Source organism: Heterocephalus glaber, unplaced genomic scaffold (genome assembly GCF_053883595.1).
Source record: "Heterocephalus glaber isolate CG9 unplaced genomic scaffold, H.glaber_assembly_v1.0 deba00001689, whole genome shotgun sequence".
Classification (NCBI taxonomy): Eukaryota; Metazoa; Chordata; class Mammalia; order Rodentia; family Bathyergidae; genus Heterocephalus; species Heterocephalus glaber.
This window is the reverse complement of record NW_028258414.1, coordinates 13,632,936-13,646,476: the sequence shown is the minus strand read 5'-3', so window position 1 is coordinate 13,646,476 and position 13,541 is coordinate 13,632,936. Positions and strand designations below refer to the sequence as shown.

At 37.5% G+C, this 13,541-nt stretch overlaps 1 protein-coding gene across 1 annotated transcript in view; it reads right to left on the bottom strand.

Moving 5' to 3' along the window:
* Positions 1-13,541, bottom strand: part of Arih1 (ariadne RBR E3 ubiquitin protein ligase 1) — an 89,506-nt gene that overhangs the window by 42,397 nt on the left and 33,568 nt on the right. Inside the window, exon 2 of the mRNA XM_004855521.4 lies at positions 12,635-12,702. Coding sequence (XP_004855578.1) covers positions 12,635-12,702 — 68 coding nt within the window. The remainder of the gene's footprint in view (positions 1-12,634; positions 12,703-13,541) is intronic.

The following is a 13,541-nucleotide window of genomic DNA, read 5'->3' as shown; positions in this document are numbered from 1 at the left end:
CACCATACGTATACACTGTACTACTGAACTACATCCACAGCCTTAAAAGCATCTCACTGTATCTACTCGATGTCTTCTTGAAGAGTGAACAACTGCTCTTCCCACTGGTGGTAAACTTTCTCTGTGCCATATACTAAATTTCCTGTTCAAATAACTTTATTCCTAGACTCTTCAGTCTATTTGATTAAGGTGCTTGCTCTCAGTCTGATATTTGATAGGGGTCCCTCTAAAGACTCTTTTTTTGCAGAATTTTCATGGCTAATTCATCCATATTTTTTAAGGTCATGTATAATCATTTTGTGAAATCCAGCTGGAAAAAATTTTTGAGGGAACTTTCATTACAAAAGCAGAGAAAGTCTTCCTAGCCAAGAACAAAGTACCTTTTCCAATTTAATTCCTATTTTGTCTCAATAGTCCCCATCAGGGGCCGGGGATTTAGCTCAGTGGTTCCGGCACCTGCCATACAAGCGCAAGGTCCCCAGTTCAATCCCGGGTACTAAAAAAACAAAAAATAACAGTCCCCATTCCCAGGTATTTTAGGGTCTTCTACTTTCAATTCCTTCAGTTATATTTCTTAATGATACGACACACTGGGATATTTACAGCTTTTTGTTCCATTTTAGAAGCTACCCAAGAACTTTCTAATACTGCTCAGAGAGCAATTAAGAATCTGCTTGTAGTAGGCCTAGAAACTTTTTTCTTTTATTAAAGTTAAGCTTCCCTTATAAGAAATATAACATTTAAGGGCCAGGGATTTAGCTCAGTGGTTCCAGAGCCTGCCTCTCAAGTGCAAGGTCCTGAGTTCAATCCCCGGTACAGAAAAAAAGAAAAAGAAATATAACATTTAAAACTTTTGTTTTGATTTGTATTTAATGGCTTGTCTACCCCACAACTCACACTAGTTATTTGGAAGATACTGAAATCTAATTTAGGCTCACTAGCAACTGCTTATGTAACTTTAAATTTACTTTATCAACTCTAAACAGTATAATATTTGTCCCTGTATTATACAACCCTCCACTTAACCCTATGGTTTTGGCTGGAATTTCCTGGAGCTTTTCCCAGTTGATTATAACTGCATTTTTATATTAGGTATGTTTTATTTTTGTAATGCCAGAGACCAAACCAAGGGCCTCAAGCATGCCAAGGCTGTAATACACTCCAGGCTAAAAACTGGGGTTTTTCCCTAAAATTGACTGCTCCCACTGACATAGACACAGCTCTAATGTTTAAATGCAATCAAATGCTCAAACTGGCTGGCATCCTTAACCTCCTCATTCTTTATACAGTGTTCTATTTTCTCTAGTTACTTGTTATCGAAGAACTCTGTAGCCAAAGTACTTGTATTTAATTCAAAAGATTTTCTTCTGGCATATATATATATATATATAGAGAGAGAGAGAGAGAGAGAGAGAGAGAGAGAGAGAGCGCGCGAGCGAGCGAGCAGTGGAGGCAGCAGGGTGTTGCTTTCTTTCTACTGGAAATTTAGCTGTTCTAGTAAGGTTTATCCTTAGCATTTAACTACCTCTTTTGAAATATCGATCAATTATTTTAAGCCAGGTGTGGTGGCATATACTTTTCATCCTATGCACTCTGGGAGGCTGAGGCAGGATGATTCCAAGTTGGAGCTCAGCCTAGGGTGCTTAAGTTAGGCCCTGCTGCAGAATAAGTAGGCTGGCTAGGGTGGATGGAGCAAAAGTACTGGGTTCAATTTCCAGTACCAAAGGCCAGAAAAAAAAAAAAAAGAAAGGAAGGAAGGAAAATAAGGAAGGGTGGACAGACAGGCAGACATTTTAGGACTCTATTTGACTTACAACCAGTCTGATAATTTGTTCTCCATTTGCTAATTCCTTTATGGTCCTTTTCCTGTCTTCCAGATCTTGGCACTGCCAATATGGTTCCAAGTTCTACAAGAGTACTGCTTGTGCCTTCATTTTTTCCTTAGGTCAGCTTTCTTTTCACGTTAACCAATTATTTTATTAGTTCATCTTCGATTCCTCATCTTAAGAATAAAGGGAACAGCCGGGGATTTAGCTCAGTGGTTCTGCCGCCTGCCTCACAAGTGCAAGGTCCCAAGTTTGATCCCCGGAACAACAACAACAAAAAAGAGTAAAGGGAACAAAGAAGTTGTTTTCTTCTAACTATAATCATTTTATTTAAGACTGCAATACCCAAGAATGTGGCTGGATTTGTAACTCCACATACTGTTTACCTAGGCACTATTAGAAAGTTCCTTCAATTCACTAGTTTTTATGTGCATTTTCAAGTAGGTGAGTGTAGGTGAGTGTGTGTGTGCATGTGTGCGTGCGTGCATGTGCGTGTGTACACGCTGAGACAGGGTCTCACTTCATAGTCCAGGCTGACCTTGAACTCGGGGTGATCCTTCTGGCTCAGCCTCCCAAGTACTGGATTTCAGGCATACGCCACCATGGCCAGCTTGTGTACATTCTTCTTCATGAAAATCAGGCCAAAATGAAAGGGCCCAGACTCAACGTGAAACACTGCATTTCAGGCACCAGGCTTAATGAGTTAACACATTTTGTGCTTTTTTCTGCTTCACTGACTTTGGAAAACAGCTGCAAAGCTTATCCTGAGACACTGCTTCTCTCCAATTTGGCAACCCTGCTCACCCTTTTATGGAAACCACATTGATGAAAATAAAAACAATAGCAGTATGGCTTCTCCTTCAGTCCAGGTTTTCCTTAAGGGAATAGGGCACATACAGGGCACTCTCCAATGCCATGGGCTATATTTCTCTGGACAGTTCATAGATAAAATTTTTATTTGTCAATTTTAAAAGAATTAAGACTTTGATGGCTTTCAGTATTGTAATTGTCTCTCTAGTAGGGTGCTTTCCATTTATTCAGTATGTCTACAGAAACACAATTAACCAAACTGGCACTTAATCAGACAACTTTCCAGAATATATAGCTTAATTTTTTATTTTACTTGACTGCTACACAAAAACATACCAAATAATGTGAAGTAAGTCAGAGAAGTTAGTCTAAAACACTCCAGATCAGATTGTGAGGAGGCCAGGGCTGTCAGGAATAGGACTGCTGGGGGTTAATGTTTCTGGGTTCTGAGTGACTGAGGCATCACATCACTACCACCTGAACAATTCATTTTGCCATTAAAAGCTTATCTTAGGGCAGGGGATTTAGCTCATTGGTTTTGCTGCCTGCTGCGCAAGTGCAAGGATCCAAGTTCGATCCCTGGTACCAAAAAAAAAAAAAAAAAAAAAAAAGCTTATCTTAAAAGCCACCAGAGAGACCACTGTTAAAGTACTTTTTCTCAGATCAGGATGAGAAAAGAAGAAATGCTAAGTCACTCTGATAATGCAGGAGAATTTTATGCCAGCCATTAATGCTCCCACTGCACATTTACAAGTTATCGTTGCTATAAAAGCTTGAGATAACTGCCTCCCACACCATGGACTGTTTCTCCTGTGTGATGCCCCTCTGCGATCCCACCCTATCCTTGGAGCCAGCTGACTATGGACTGAAACCTCTACAAACTGTGAGCTGAAATAAACCTTTCCTCCTTTTTTTTTTTTAAAAAAAAAGGGGCTGGGGATTTAGCTTAGTGGTTATGGCACCTGCAGGGAAAGCTCAAGGTCCCAAGTTCATCCCTGGTACCAAAAACAAACAAACAAACAAACAAACAAAAAAACAAAAAAAAAAAGAAAGGCCTTTGAGATATATATATATATATATATATAAAAAGCTGGAAATGAAACCAACATAAAAGCACATATATGAAAACTTATAAAAATGCATTATACAAACCCATGTATAAACATGCATACCCAGATTCTTCTAAATAACAATAAATTCTCATTAGCACTAACATTAGTATGTGGTAATTTAAGAGTACTGTACCCACAGGACTTGGGAGGCTGAGGCAGGGGGACTGCCACAGGTTCGAAGCCAGCCTGGGCTACATATTGAGTTCAAGGCCAGCCTGAACTACATAGCAAGACCCTGTCTCAAAAAACAAAAAAAGGACTGGGGATTTAGCTCAGTGGTTCCGCCACCGACCTCAAAAGCGCAAGGTCCTAAGTTCGATCCCCGGTACCAAAACAAAACAAAAAAAGAGTCAGGGATTTAGCTCAGCAGCATAGTGCCTACCTGGCAAGTGCAAGGTCTTGAGCTGGATGCCCAGTACAAAAAAATAAAAAGTATTGTACCAGACTTCAACTGTAAAAGGCTACAAAATAGTTACAATTATTCTATACTGTACTGAAAAAGAGCCATGATACTAATGTTCCTTCTAAGAATTGCCATTTTAACTCTCCCTTGACAAGAGTAGCCTACTTCTTTCCACTTTTAGAAAATATATACATAAGCAACAATGGTAAAGGAGCAAAGGACACAGTGGTACTATGTACCTCCTCATTGCCAGTGCACTATAATGTCATCAGATGTGCAGCTGTTTCCATACACTACTCCCTAATAATATCTAAATCTGTTAAACAAGCTGGGCGTGGTGGCGCACACCTGTAATCCCAGCACTTGGGAGGCTGGTATCGGAAGATCACCATGGAGTTCGAGACCACCCTGGGTTACATAGTGAGTTCAAGGTCATTCAAGGCCAGCCTGCACTACAAAGCAAGACCTTGTATCAAAAAAAAAAAAAAAGTTAACCAGGAAAAAACCCCACTATTGTAAAACTAGATTCATGTCCGCATCCTTGAAGTTACTTATAAAACAACATATTATTACTACTACTGGTAAGAAAATTTCATATTATCATCACATACAAGTGCTAACTTTAGTACTTGCTCATTAAATGGGTATTAATTAATGTAAGCAGAAAGCCATTTACAACACACAGCAGGAAAGAGGAACTCATTCTTCAGAATTCTCTGATTACAAGTGTAAATTATTTCCCTTCAGGGCTTGGGATTTAGCCCAGTGGTGCCGCCACCTGCCTCACAAACACAAGGTCCTGAATTTGAACCCTGGTACAAAAAAAAATTTATTTCCATTCACCTGGAACATGCTAGTTAACTCATACAACACTAACTAAAATGACTTAAGTTTAAAATTTATCAAATTAGACACGTAAATCAAGATTTCTTTTTAACTTGGTATCAACTCTATAAGGAGCATCATTTTTGATGTTGTTTCTCAATCTTGTCAAAATCTGATTCACATACTTCCCACAATTTCAATAAAATTCTACTATAGAAAAGAAAACCTAGAATGATTCAGTTTAATTAGGAATTATATTAGATGTAGGAATGCAAGATAAGACAGTTTCTGCACAAAGAACTTCAACAGAAGCGATGAAATATTAAAGCAAATAAGCAGTAAGATACAATGGAGGTGGTGATTAAATGTCTTGGAAGATAAATGCTGTCTTAGAATATCTTAGATGGTCTTGGAAGGAAAATTAGGAAAAAGGAAGGAAGGCAAGTCAGGATGGGGGCTATGAGAGTGCAATTCCAAAGATACTGCCCACAGCGATGGAGTTCGACTGCTTACAAAAATGTCCACAAGAGGCCCCTGTCAAAGAAAACACATTTGTAAAGCTGAGGCAGCACAAAAATGAATTTGGTGACCACCTTAAAAATTTTAGATTTCTGAGCTGGGGATTTAGCTCAGTGGCCCCATGCCTGCCTTGCAAGTGCACGGTCCTGAGTTCAATTCCCATTACCAAATAACAATAATAATAATAATAATTATTATTATTATTATTATTATTTAGGGGCCAGGGATTTAGCTCAATGGTTCTACCGCCTGCCTTGCAAGGTTCTGAGTTTGATCCTTGGTAAAAAAAAAAAAAAAAATTTATACTTCTAAAGTATGGTATTAGAAATAATAATATGGAGGGCCGGGGATTTAGCTCAGTGGTTTTGCCACCTGCTGCGCAAGCACAAGGACCTGAGTTCGATACCCGGTACCAAAAAAAAGAAATAATAATATGGAGGGCCAGGGATTTAGCTCAGTGGTGCCACGTCTGCCTTGCAAGCGTAAGGTCCTGAGTTCGATCTCTGGTACCGCCAAAAAAAAAAAATGAATAAATAATATGGAAATAAGGAGAAATGCCAGAAAGACAGAAGATGGATTTTTCAGAGTTTTGCCATCCAAAAAAAGGAGGCTGAGATGATGATTGTAATCATAGCTACTAATGCAGAGGAAGAGGATATCAAGCTCAAGGCCAATGTGAATAACCTGATGAGACTCTCCGCTCTGAATAAAAAATAGAAAGGCTGCAGATTTGGCTCAGTGGTAAAGCCTTGCCTAGCATGTGCAAGGTCCTGGGTTCACTCCCCAGTACCACAAACAAACTCCTTACCTTTCTCCCATCTGAAACAATGAAAACCAGAAAAAAAAAGGGATTTTTTTTTTGGGGGACGCTTATGAGGCAGGCATGCACCACTGAGCTAAATTCACGGCCCCAAAAATGGAACCTTTAAAGTGCTAAATGAGCTATTGTAAAAATTATTTGTAAATATTTTAAAAACATGGCTAGGGATTGTAGCTCAAGGGTACACAATGTGCCTAGCATGTGTAAGACATTGGGTTTGATATCCACCTTTGAAAAAAAAACAGGTGAAATCAAAGTATTTACCAAAGTACCTACTATGCACGGTACTGTTCTGTACACTAGTAATACCATAAAGAACAAATACTATAAAGAACAAAAGGTCCTGCCTTATAGACTTTTCCTTTTAAAGTCAGAATAGAAACAAATTAAACATGTCTGGGCCGGGGATTTAGCTCAGTGGTTCTGTCTGCCGTCTGCCTCACAAATTAAACATGTCAAAATAATGTCTGTTAGGTACTTGAAAAATTTAAGCATCCCATCCCATTCTCCACCATCTTTGGAAATAGTGGTTCCATATATTATGCAGACCTTTAAATGTTCACATATTTTTTTTGGGTCCTGAGGATCGAACCCAGGTCCTTAGCTTGCAAGGCAGGCAGTGGAACCACTGAGCTAAATCCCCGGTCCTAACATAATTTTTTTATGTAGCATCTCATCAGAAAAGTTTTTTAAGTACTAGGAAGCTATTAGTTTCATAAGGGCAAATAGTTTTCCAAAATCCTAATTATCATATAAAAACTGAAATTGCCATTGGCAACAAATGTGGTTATTTCCCTTGCAATGACAGATATATTTCATTGAACTGGAAGAAATACCATGCATGCCACACATCTAAATAACCATAACTCGTCAGTCATTCCAGTAAAAAAGGGCCCCATGGATGCTCAGATCACAGGAGTATGAAAGTATGGTCTCACTTTGTCACCCAGGCTGGTGTCAAACTCCTGAGTCTAGTGGATCCTCCTGCTTCTGCCTCCAAAGAGCTGGGACTAGAGATGCATGGCACCATGCCCAGCTCTTAATCTGTAATGTGTTTTCACTTAAGCCTCTTAAAGTCTATTTACAACTAAAACCTCTTGTTTACCAAGAAAGCCAAAGTTGAAGATACAAGACACAAAGTAACAGAATATCCCACAAAACCATGGCAGTTTTGACAGTTATTGCCACCACTCTGATTTTTTGCATTGTTTGACTTCATCTGGAGGAACATCAGAATGTATAAAACACAGGAGAAATTAATCGGCAGTCAACAAAGAAAACCAGAAGCCAAAACAATAAGGGAAAAGGTAAAGGCCTGGAAAGCTGAAATGACAGACAATAGCAACTATAAGGTTGAAATCTCTACCAGCTCCTACCCTTTGCCCAAAATTTATTTTCCAAAAGAATAAATCATTTGCTTTTAGGGTCTGGAAAATTTTGAAATACTGACTAAAAAGCATGGGGGCAAATAAGAAGAATAACTGGCAAGATACTATTTACAAATCTAATTCCCTCAAATCTATCAGCTCCTACCCCCAGGGGTGGTGGGCCATGGCTCATTGCTGAATTTTTTAGTTTTTTTGTTTTGTTTTGTTTTGTTTTGTTTTTTTGTTTTTGGTACCAGGGATCCAACTCAGGACCTTGCACTTGCAAGGCAGGCGCAGTACCACTGAGATAAATCTCCGATTTTGACATTTTCGTAGATACATCTTAGCCTAGTAAAATTTTTATTTCAAATTTTTTTTTTTTTGGTACCGGGGATTGAACTTGGGACCTTGTGCTTTCAAGGCAGGGGGCAGCACTACCAAGCTAAATCCCCGGCCCTGGAATTTCAAATTTCTTGCTCTCCATTTACTCTTTCCTTAATTCTGATTAACAGGCATTTCAGTTATTAAAAATTCAGCAATGACAGCCAGGGATGTGATCTGGAAGGGAATATTCTTATCCCGGCTTCCTTGCTGCTGTGGGTTGAGCAGAGTTCCTCTGCCATTCCTCTCTACCATGATGCTTCTGTCTTGAAGACAGCCTACCATTCACTAAATCTTCTGAAAACCATGAGCTAAAATAAACTCTTCCTTCTTTAGGTTGTGGGTATTGTGCATTTTGTCCCAACAATGAGAATGTGACTAGTACTCCACTCATTTATCATATTTTACTTATCAGAACAATGTATCCAAATGGTGATGCCAGTCATTTATCCTTGTTGAGTTTTGCCATGTTACCTAGGCTCAAGTGGGTTTGAGTGATCCTTGTCTGATCTAACCACGGTGTGCTTCTAATGTTTCAATATTAAGTATAATTTCACTGTAGAATATTAACAGCTAGGGTTGGGGATCTAGCTCAGTGGTTCCACGGCCTGCCTCGCAGGTGCAAGGCCCCGAGTTCAATCCCCAGTACCAAAAAAAAAAAAAAAAAGAATATTAATTGCTACCATGTTACTATTTTGTCAGGAGCATTTCTACATACATTTTGGGGAAAAAACATTTCATAACTAAAGTATGACTATAGCAGATAAAGCCCAATGTTGCCTTGCCCAAGAGCTGGCTATGGCTTGGGGAAACAACTCCCTTTTGCCTCAATGGTCTGTGAAGCCGTGGCCCTCAACGGCAAGAAAACACCAGCTGAAGACATCCTGGTTCCTTGAGAACCAAGTGGTTTTAATACAAAAGAGAAAGGTTTCCCCTGGGGAGGGAAGATTCCTTATCAGCCCAGCTCATCCCACCTACAGAGATGAGAATGTTCTCCTTTTGCCCTCATCAGCATGAGATTTGCATCCGCACGGGTTCAGACAGATCAGCACAGGATCAGACAGATCACTGCTGCCCCTAAGTCACCCGATGCTCCCTCCAATTACTGCAAGCACCCAATAGTGGCTAGCTCGGAGTCTTTGTCTTTGCCCACTCTGAGGGGGACCTCCCAGCCCGCCTTTTACTTTGAAACTATGCCAAGTCTCTATTGTCTTTTTTTTTTCTTTAGTCCTGGCCTTTCCATTCCCCGTGTCCCCATTCTAGGCGGTCTGAAGAAAACAGCCTCCGATACATTTTTACTCTAACAAAATTTTATTGTTACAAAATCACGGCTAAATGCACAACTTTAAGTGGACAACTAGCATTCATTATGACTACCTTTTGGTTTCTCTTCATTAATCTGTTAATGTTGTAAATAATATTGATGAAAATTTTCCTCCAGTGAGGAATTATTATTCTTTCCTAAGAGAAACACTATCACACCATTCATTTTATCAAATTATTTCATTTATGGATTTAACAGCTAAGTTTATAATAAAACGGTTTTCTCATGCTGCATACTTTTGTCAAATTTTGCAACCAGGTTGTCCACATTTGGACAATGATTGCTAACATGCAATAATTATTCTCTATCTTTTTCTACATTCTTAGATCATTTTCAACAGGTACTGGCACTTCCTTGGAGGTTTATGAGATTGGACTTTCCCATAATCCCATAAAATCATCTAGTGCTTTTTGGAAAAGAATCTTTTACTACATACACTATATTTTTCTGTGGTTAGTGATTTACTCTACTTTTCTATTTCTTTAGGGTACTTTAGTTAATTTCTATTTTTAAGCTTTCAAATGTTGGTAAAACTGGTATAAATTGTGAAACACTTTTTCTATCTTTTTGCTTCTCCTTGTTCTCCCCTCTACATCACCATTTGCCATCTGCACAAAGTTCTATCTCCCTGTTTCCTCATATCTATCTTTTATTTTGTTCTTTAAATTATTTATACTTTGGGTTTCTCATGTATGAGAAACCATGCAATATTTAAGCTCGTGTGTCTGATCTGTTTCATTTAACATTATGGTCTTGAGATACATCCACTTTCCTACAAGTGACTCAAGTTTATCTCTCTTTACGGCAGAGTAGTACTCCATTGTGCATAAATACTACTCTTTTTATTCACTCATCTATTGATAGGCATATAGGCCCCTTCCAAGATATAGCTATTATGAATTATGCTGCTATAAACATGGGTATGCATGTATCACTGTACTATGATGTCTTTAACTCTGGAGGGTATGCCTAGAAGGGCGAATGGAATTTCTAGTTTCAGTTTTTTGAGGACTCTCCATACTGACGTCCATAGTAATTTTACTAGTTTACATTCCCACCAACAGATCAATTGCTTTGAAAAATTATCAACTACTGTACACGCTGTTTACAAAAGCTGTACCTAACAACAAATAACCCAGGAAGACTGAGTATTTTAAAAATGGAAAATATTTGGGTCAAATGCTTGAGGAAAAAAAAAAGTGTAGCAGTGCTAGTATCAGACAACATAGAATATAGTGTGAAAATGAGAAAAAAGAAAAAGATACTGCACATTGATAAGAAGGAGAAACAGCATGGTGCAGAGTATTAAACCTAAGTAAGACCTTGTGTGTGCTAGGCAAGTGTTCTACCGCTGAGCTACACCATTAGCAATGCATAATGATTTTAAAACACTATTTAAAGAATCGATTATAAATCTTTAGGTACCAAATAGTTTATCTTCATAATGTATAAAAACAAAATCTGTCACATAATTCCACTGAAGTTTCCCAGAAGCCTACTTTTTGAACTCATACTTATCACATTTAATAAGTACAATATTTAATTGAAAAGTTTTCAAGCATGTTATAGGATAAAAATCAGAATCTTTGGACAAATACATTTATGTAAGGCAAACCCTGAGTAATTCTGTCTAGTTTACTAGAGAAGTTTCACATGTAAACAGTGAAAACTCCTTTTCCTAGTATGTCATAGTAAATAAAGCTAAAAGTAAATGACATCAAAATTAAGAAACACTATTAACTTCAGAAAAATATCCATTAAAAAAAGGAAACAAAGGGGCCAGGGATTTAGCTCAGTGGTTCTGGCGCCTGCCTCCCAAGCACAAGGTCTGGAGTTTGGTCCCCAGTACAAAAAAAAAAAAAGGCCGGGGATTTAGCTCAGTGGTTCTGCCACCTGCCTCGCAAGCGCAAGGAACCGAGTTCGATCCCCAGTACCAAAAAAAAAAAAAAGGAAAGAAAGAAAAAATTCATACCAGCCACGGTGCATTTTATTCTTCATGAATCTTGGGAAAGCTATACATGGTATACACTTAAGATATAAACTCTATAGAGTCCAATAAACCTGTTTGTTACCTCAAGTTTTACAACTGAGAGGCCAGGGATTTAGCTCAGTGGCACCGTGCTTGCATTGCAAGTGCAAGGTCCAAAGTTCAATCCCCAGTACCGCATCAGAAAGTTTTACAACTGAGATAAATAACTTCAGATCCAAGTTTTAGTTTGTCTGTTTGGTTTTTTTCATTTGTTTTTGGTTTTTTCTTTCCTTTTTGGGGGGCTTACTTGTTTTGAGACAGTGTCTTGCCACATAATTCAGACTGGCTTGGGACTCATTATGTAATTCAGGCTTGGCTTGAATTTGTGGAGATCCTCCTGCCATGGGTTTTAGTTTTTCCATCAATGAAACGGGGATAATAGTTTCTAGTCCCATAAAACTATCAGAGGGATAAAATCAAATACCACCTTATACAGAATACTCAGTGATTCATGGCAATTATTATTACTGTTAACTTGTATCGGGGCACAATATGTAGGAAATAGGTTAATATTCTTGGCATTATTTAATATATGTTTTATCAAGCAATCTCTGAACTTCAACATCAAATGCACAATATTTTCATTTATTTCTCACAAATCTGGGTTCTCAGTTCCTAACAATTAGTTTTAATTTTTTATTATAATTAAGATCACTCACTAGTGGAGTAAGGTTATTACAAAATGCAAAGAAGATTAAGGACAGTATAAATATTACCAATCTCCAATATCAGCAAATTTTTCTCTTTCAGGACTAGAAAGATTTTCATAGAGAACATGTAAACTACCAAACAAAATAGAATCTTGCCCTGAAACCACCCCAAATTGCTTGTTTAGTGCCCAGGAAACCATTAGCAACTTCTCAATTTTGTTTCTACTGATATATATGCCTAATATAAATTCAAAGGCATATAAACAAGAAATCTTTTCAAATAATTAAAGAATGATCTTACTCATATGCTCTATGAATGTATCCTCTGCTTTGAACCTAATTTTAGTTCTTGGTTTTCAAGTGGATATATGTACAAGAAATCTGAAGCAGAGCCTCCACTTATCCTCGAAATAAAATGAGGTTAAGTTTATCACAAAATTAACAGATGAAGAACACAAGAAATTAAAGGTTATTACTTAGCATATTAGTTTATTCATACACACACACATCCCTTGTCTCATATATATTGAGTTCTAATAAGCTTTACTCTAATAATATAGTTTCTTACCTTTCCATTAGCTTCTCTTTATCCCAATTGAAGTGGCTAAGAAGTATTCTTGTGATAGTTGCTGGGTTCTACAGGAGAGGAAAAAAAGTTATTTTAAGGTAATTGTGCTTCACTGACATTTAATGAGCTTCTAGGCTGAATTTAAGTTCTATTACAACCCACCCAAATTTCCTTTTCTAGAACATTTCTTTATTCCCCCAAAGAAATACAAAATTTTATTTTATAAGACCAAAACTATTTAAAAATAGTTTGTCACACTAATGTCAGGTTTCTATAGGATTCAAAATAACCCCAAAGGAAATTAAATGACAAATTACTGTAATAAATCAGGCACAAACTGAAATTAATTTTTTTTGGTACCAGGGATTGAAATTAATTTTTTACAATTAAGATTTAACAGATGGCAAAAAAAAAAAAAAAAAAGAACACTGCTGCATTGGCCCACTAAATGTAGTCAGTAAAATGTCTAAGATTTTATGTAGCAAACAATTCCAATGAGTTCAAACATTTAAATTTAGATACTTTACAGATATTAAACCAAAATGATAAAGTACATGTATACCATGTAAAAACATGCAGTTTGCATTCATCTTAAGAGTATATTCATCTCTAGAAGGAAAAGCTAACACTAAGAAATAAATCCAGAATATACTGCCCTATCACTCAATGCTGTCATAAATATCTCCATTCCCCATAAAATTTAGTGAATTTACTATTGTGCATAGAATTTTAGTATATGTGCTGCTGAAGGGAGCACTGGGCACAGAATTTTAACTAACCATGCAATGGGACATAAGAGATTAGCAAATCCTGACTCAGTCAAAGATACTTGTGTGAATTATGATGTTGGAAGTGAAAATCAAACCTGGATCAGTTTCATTTATAGTTCACATGTAATTTTACCACA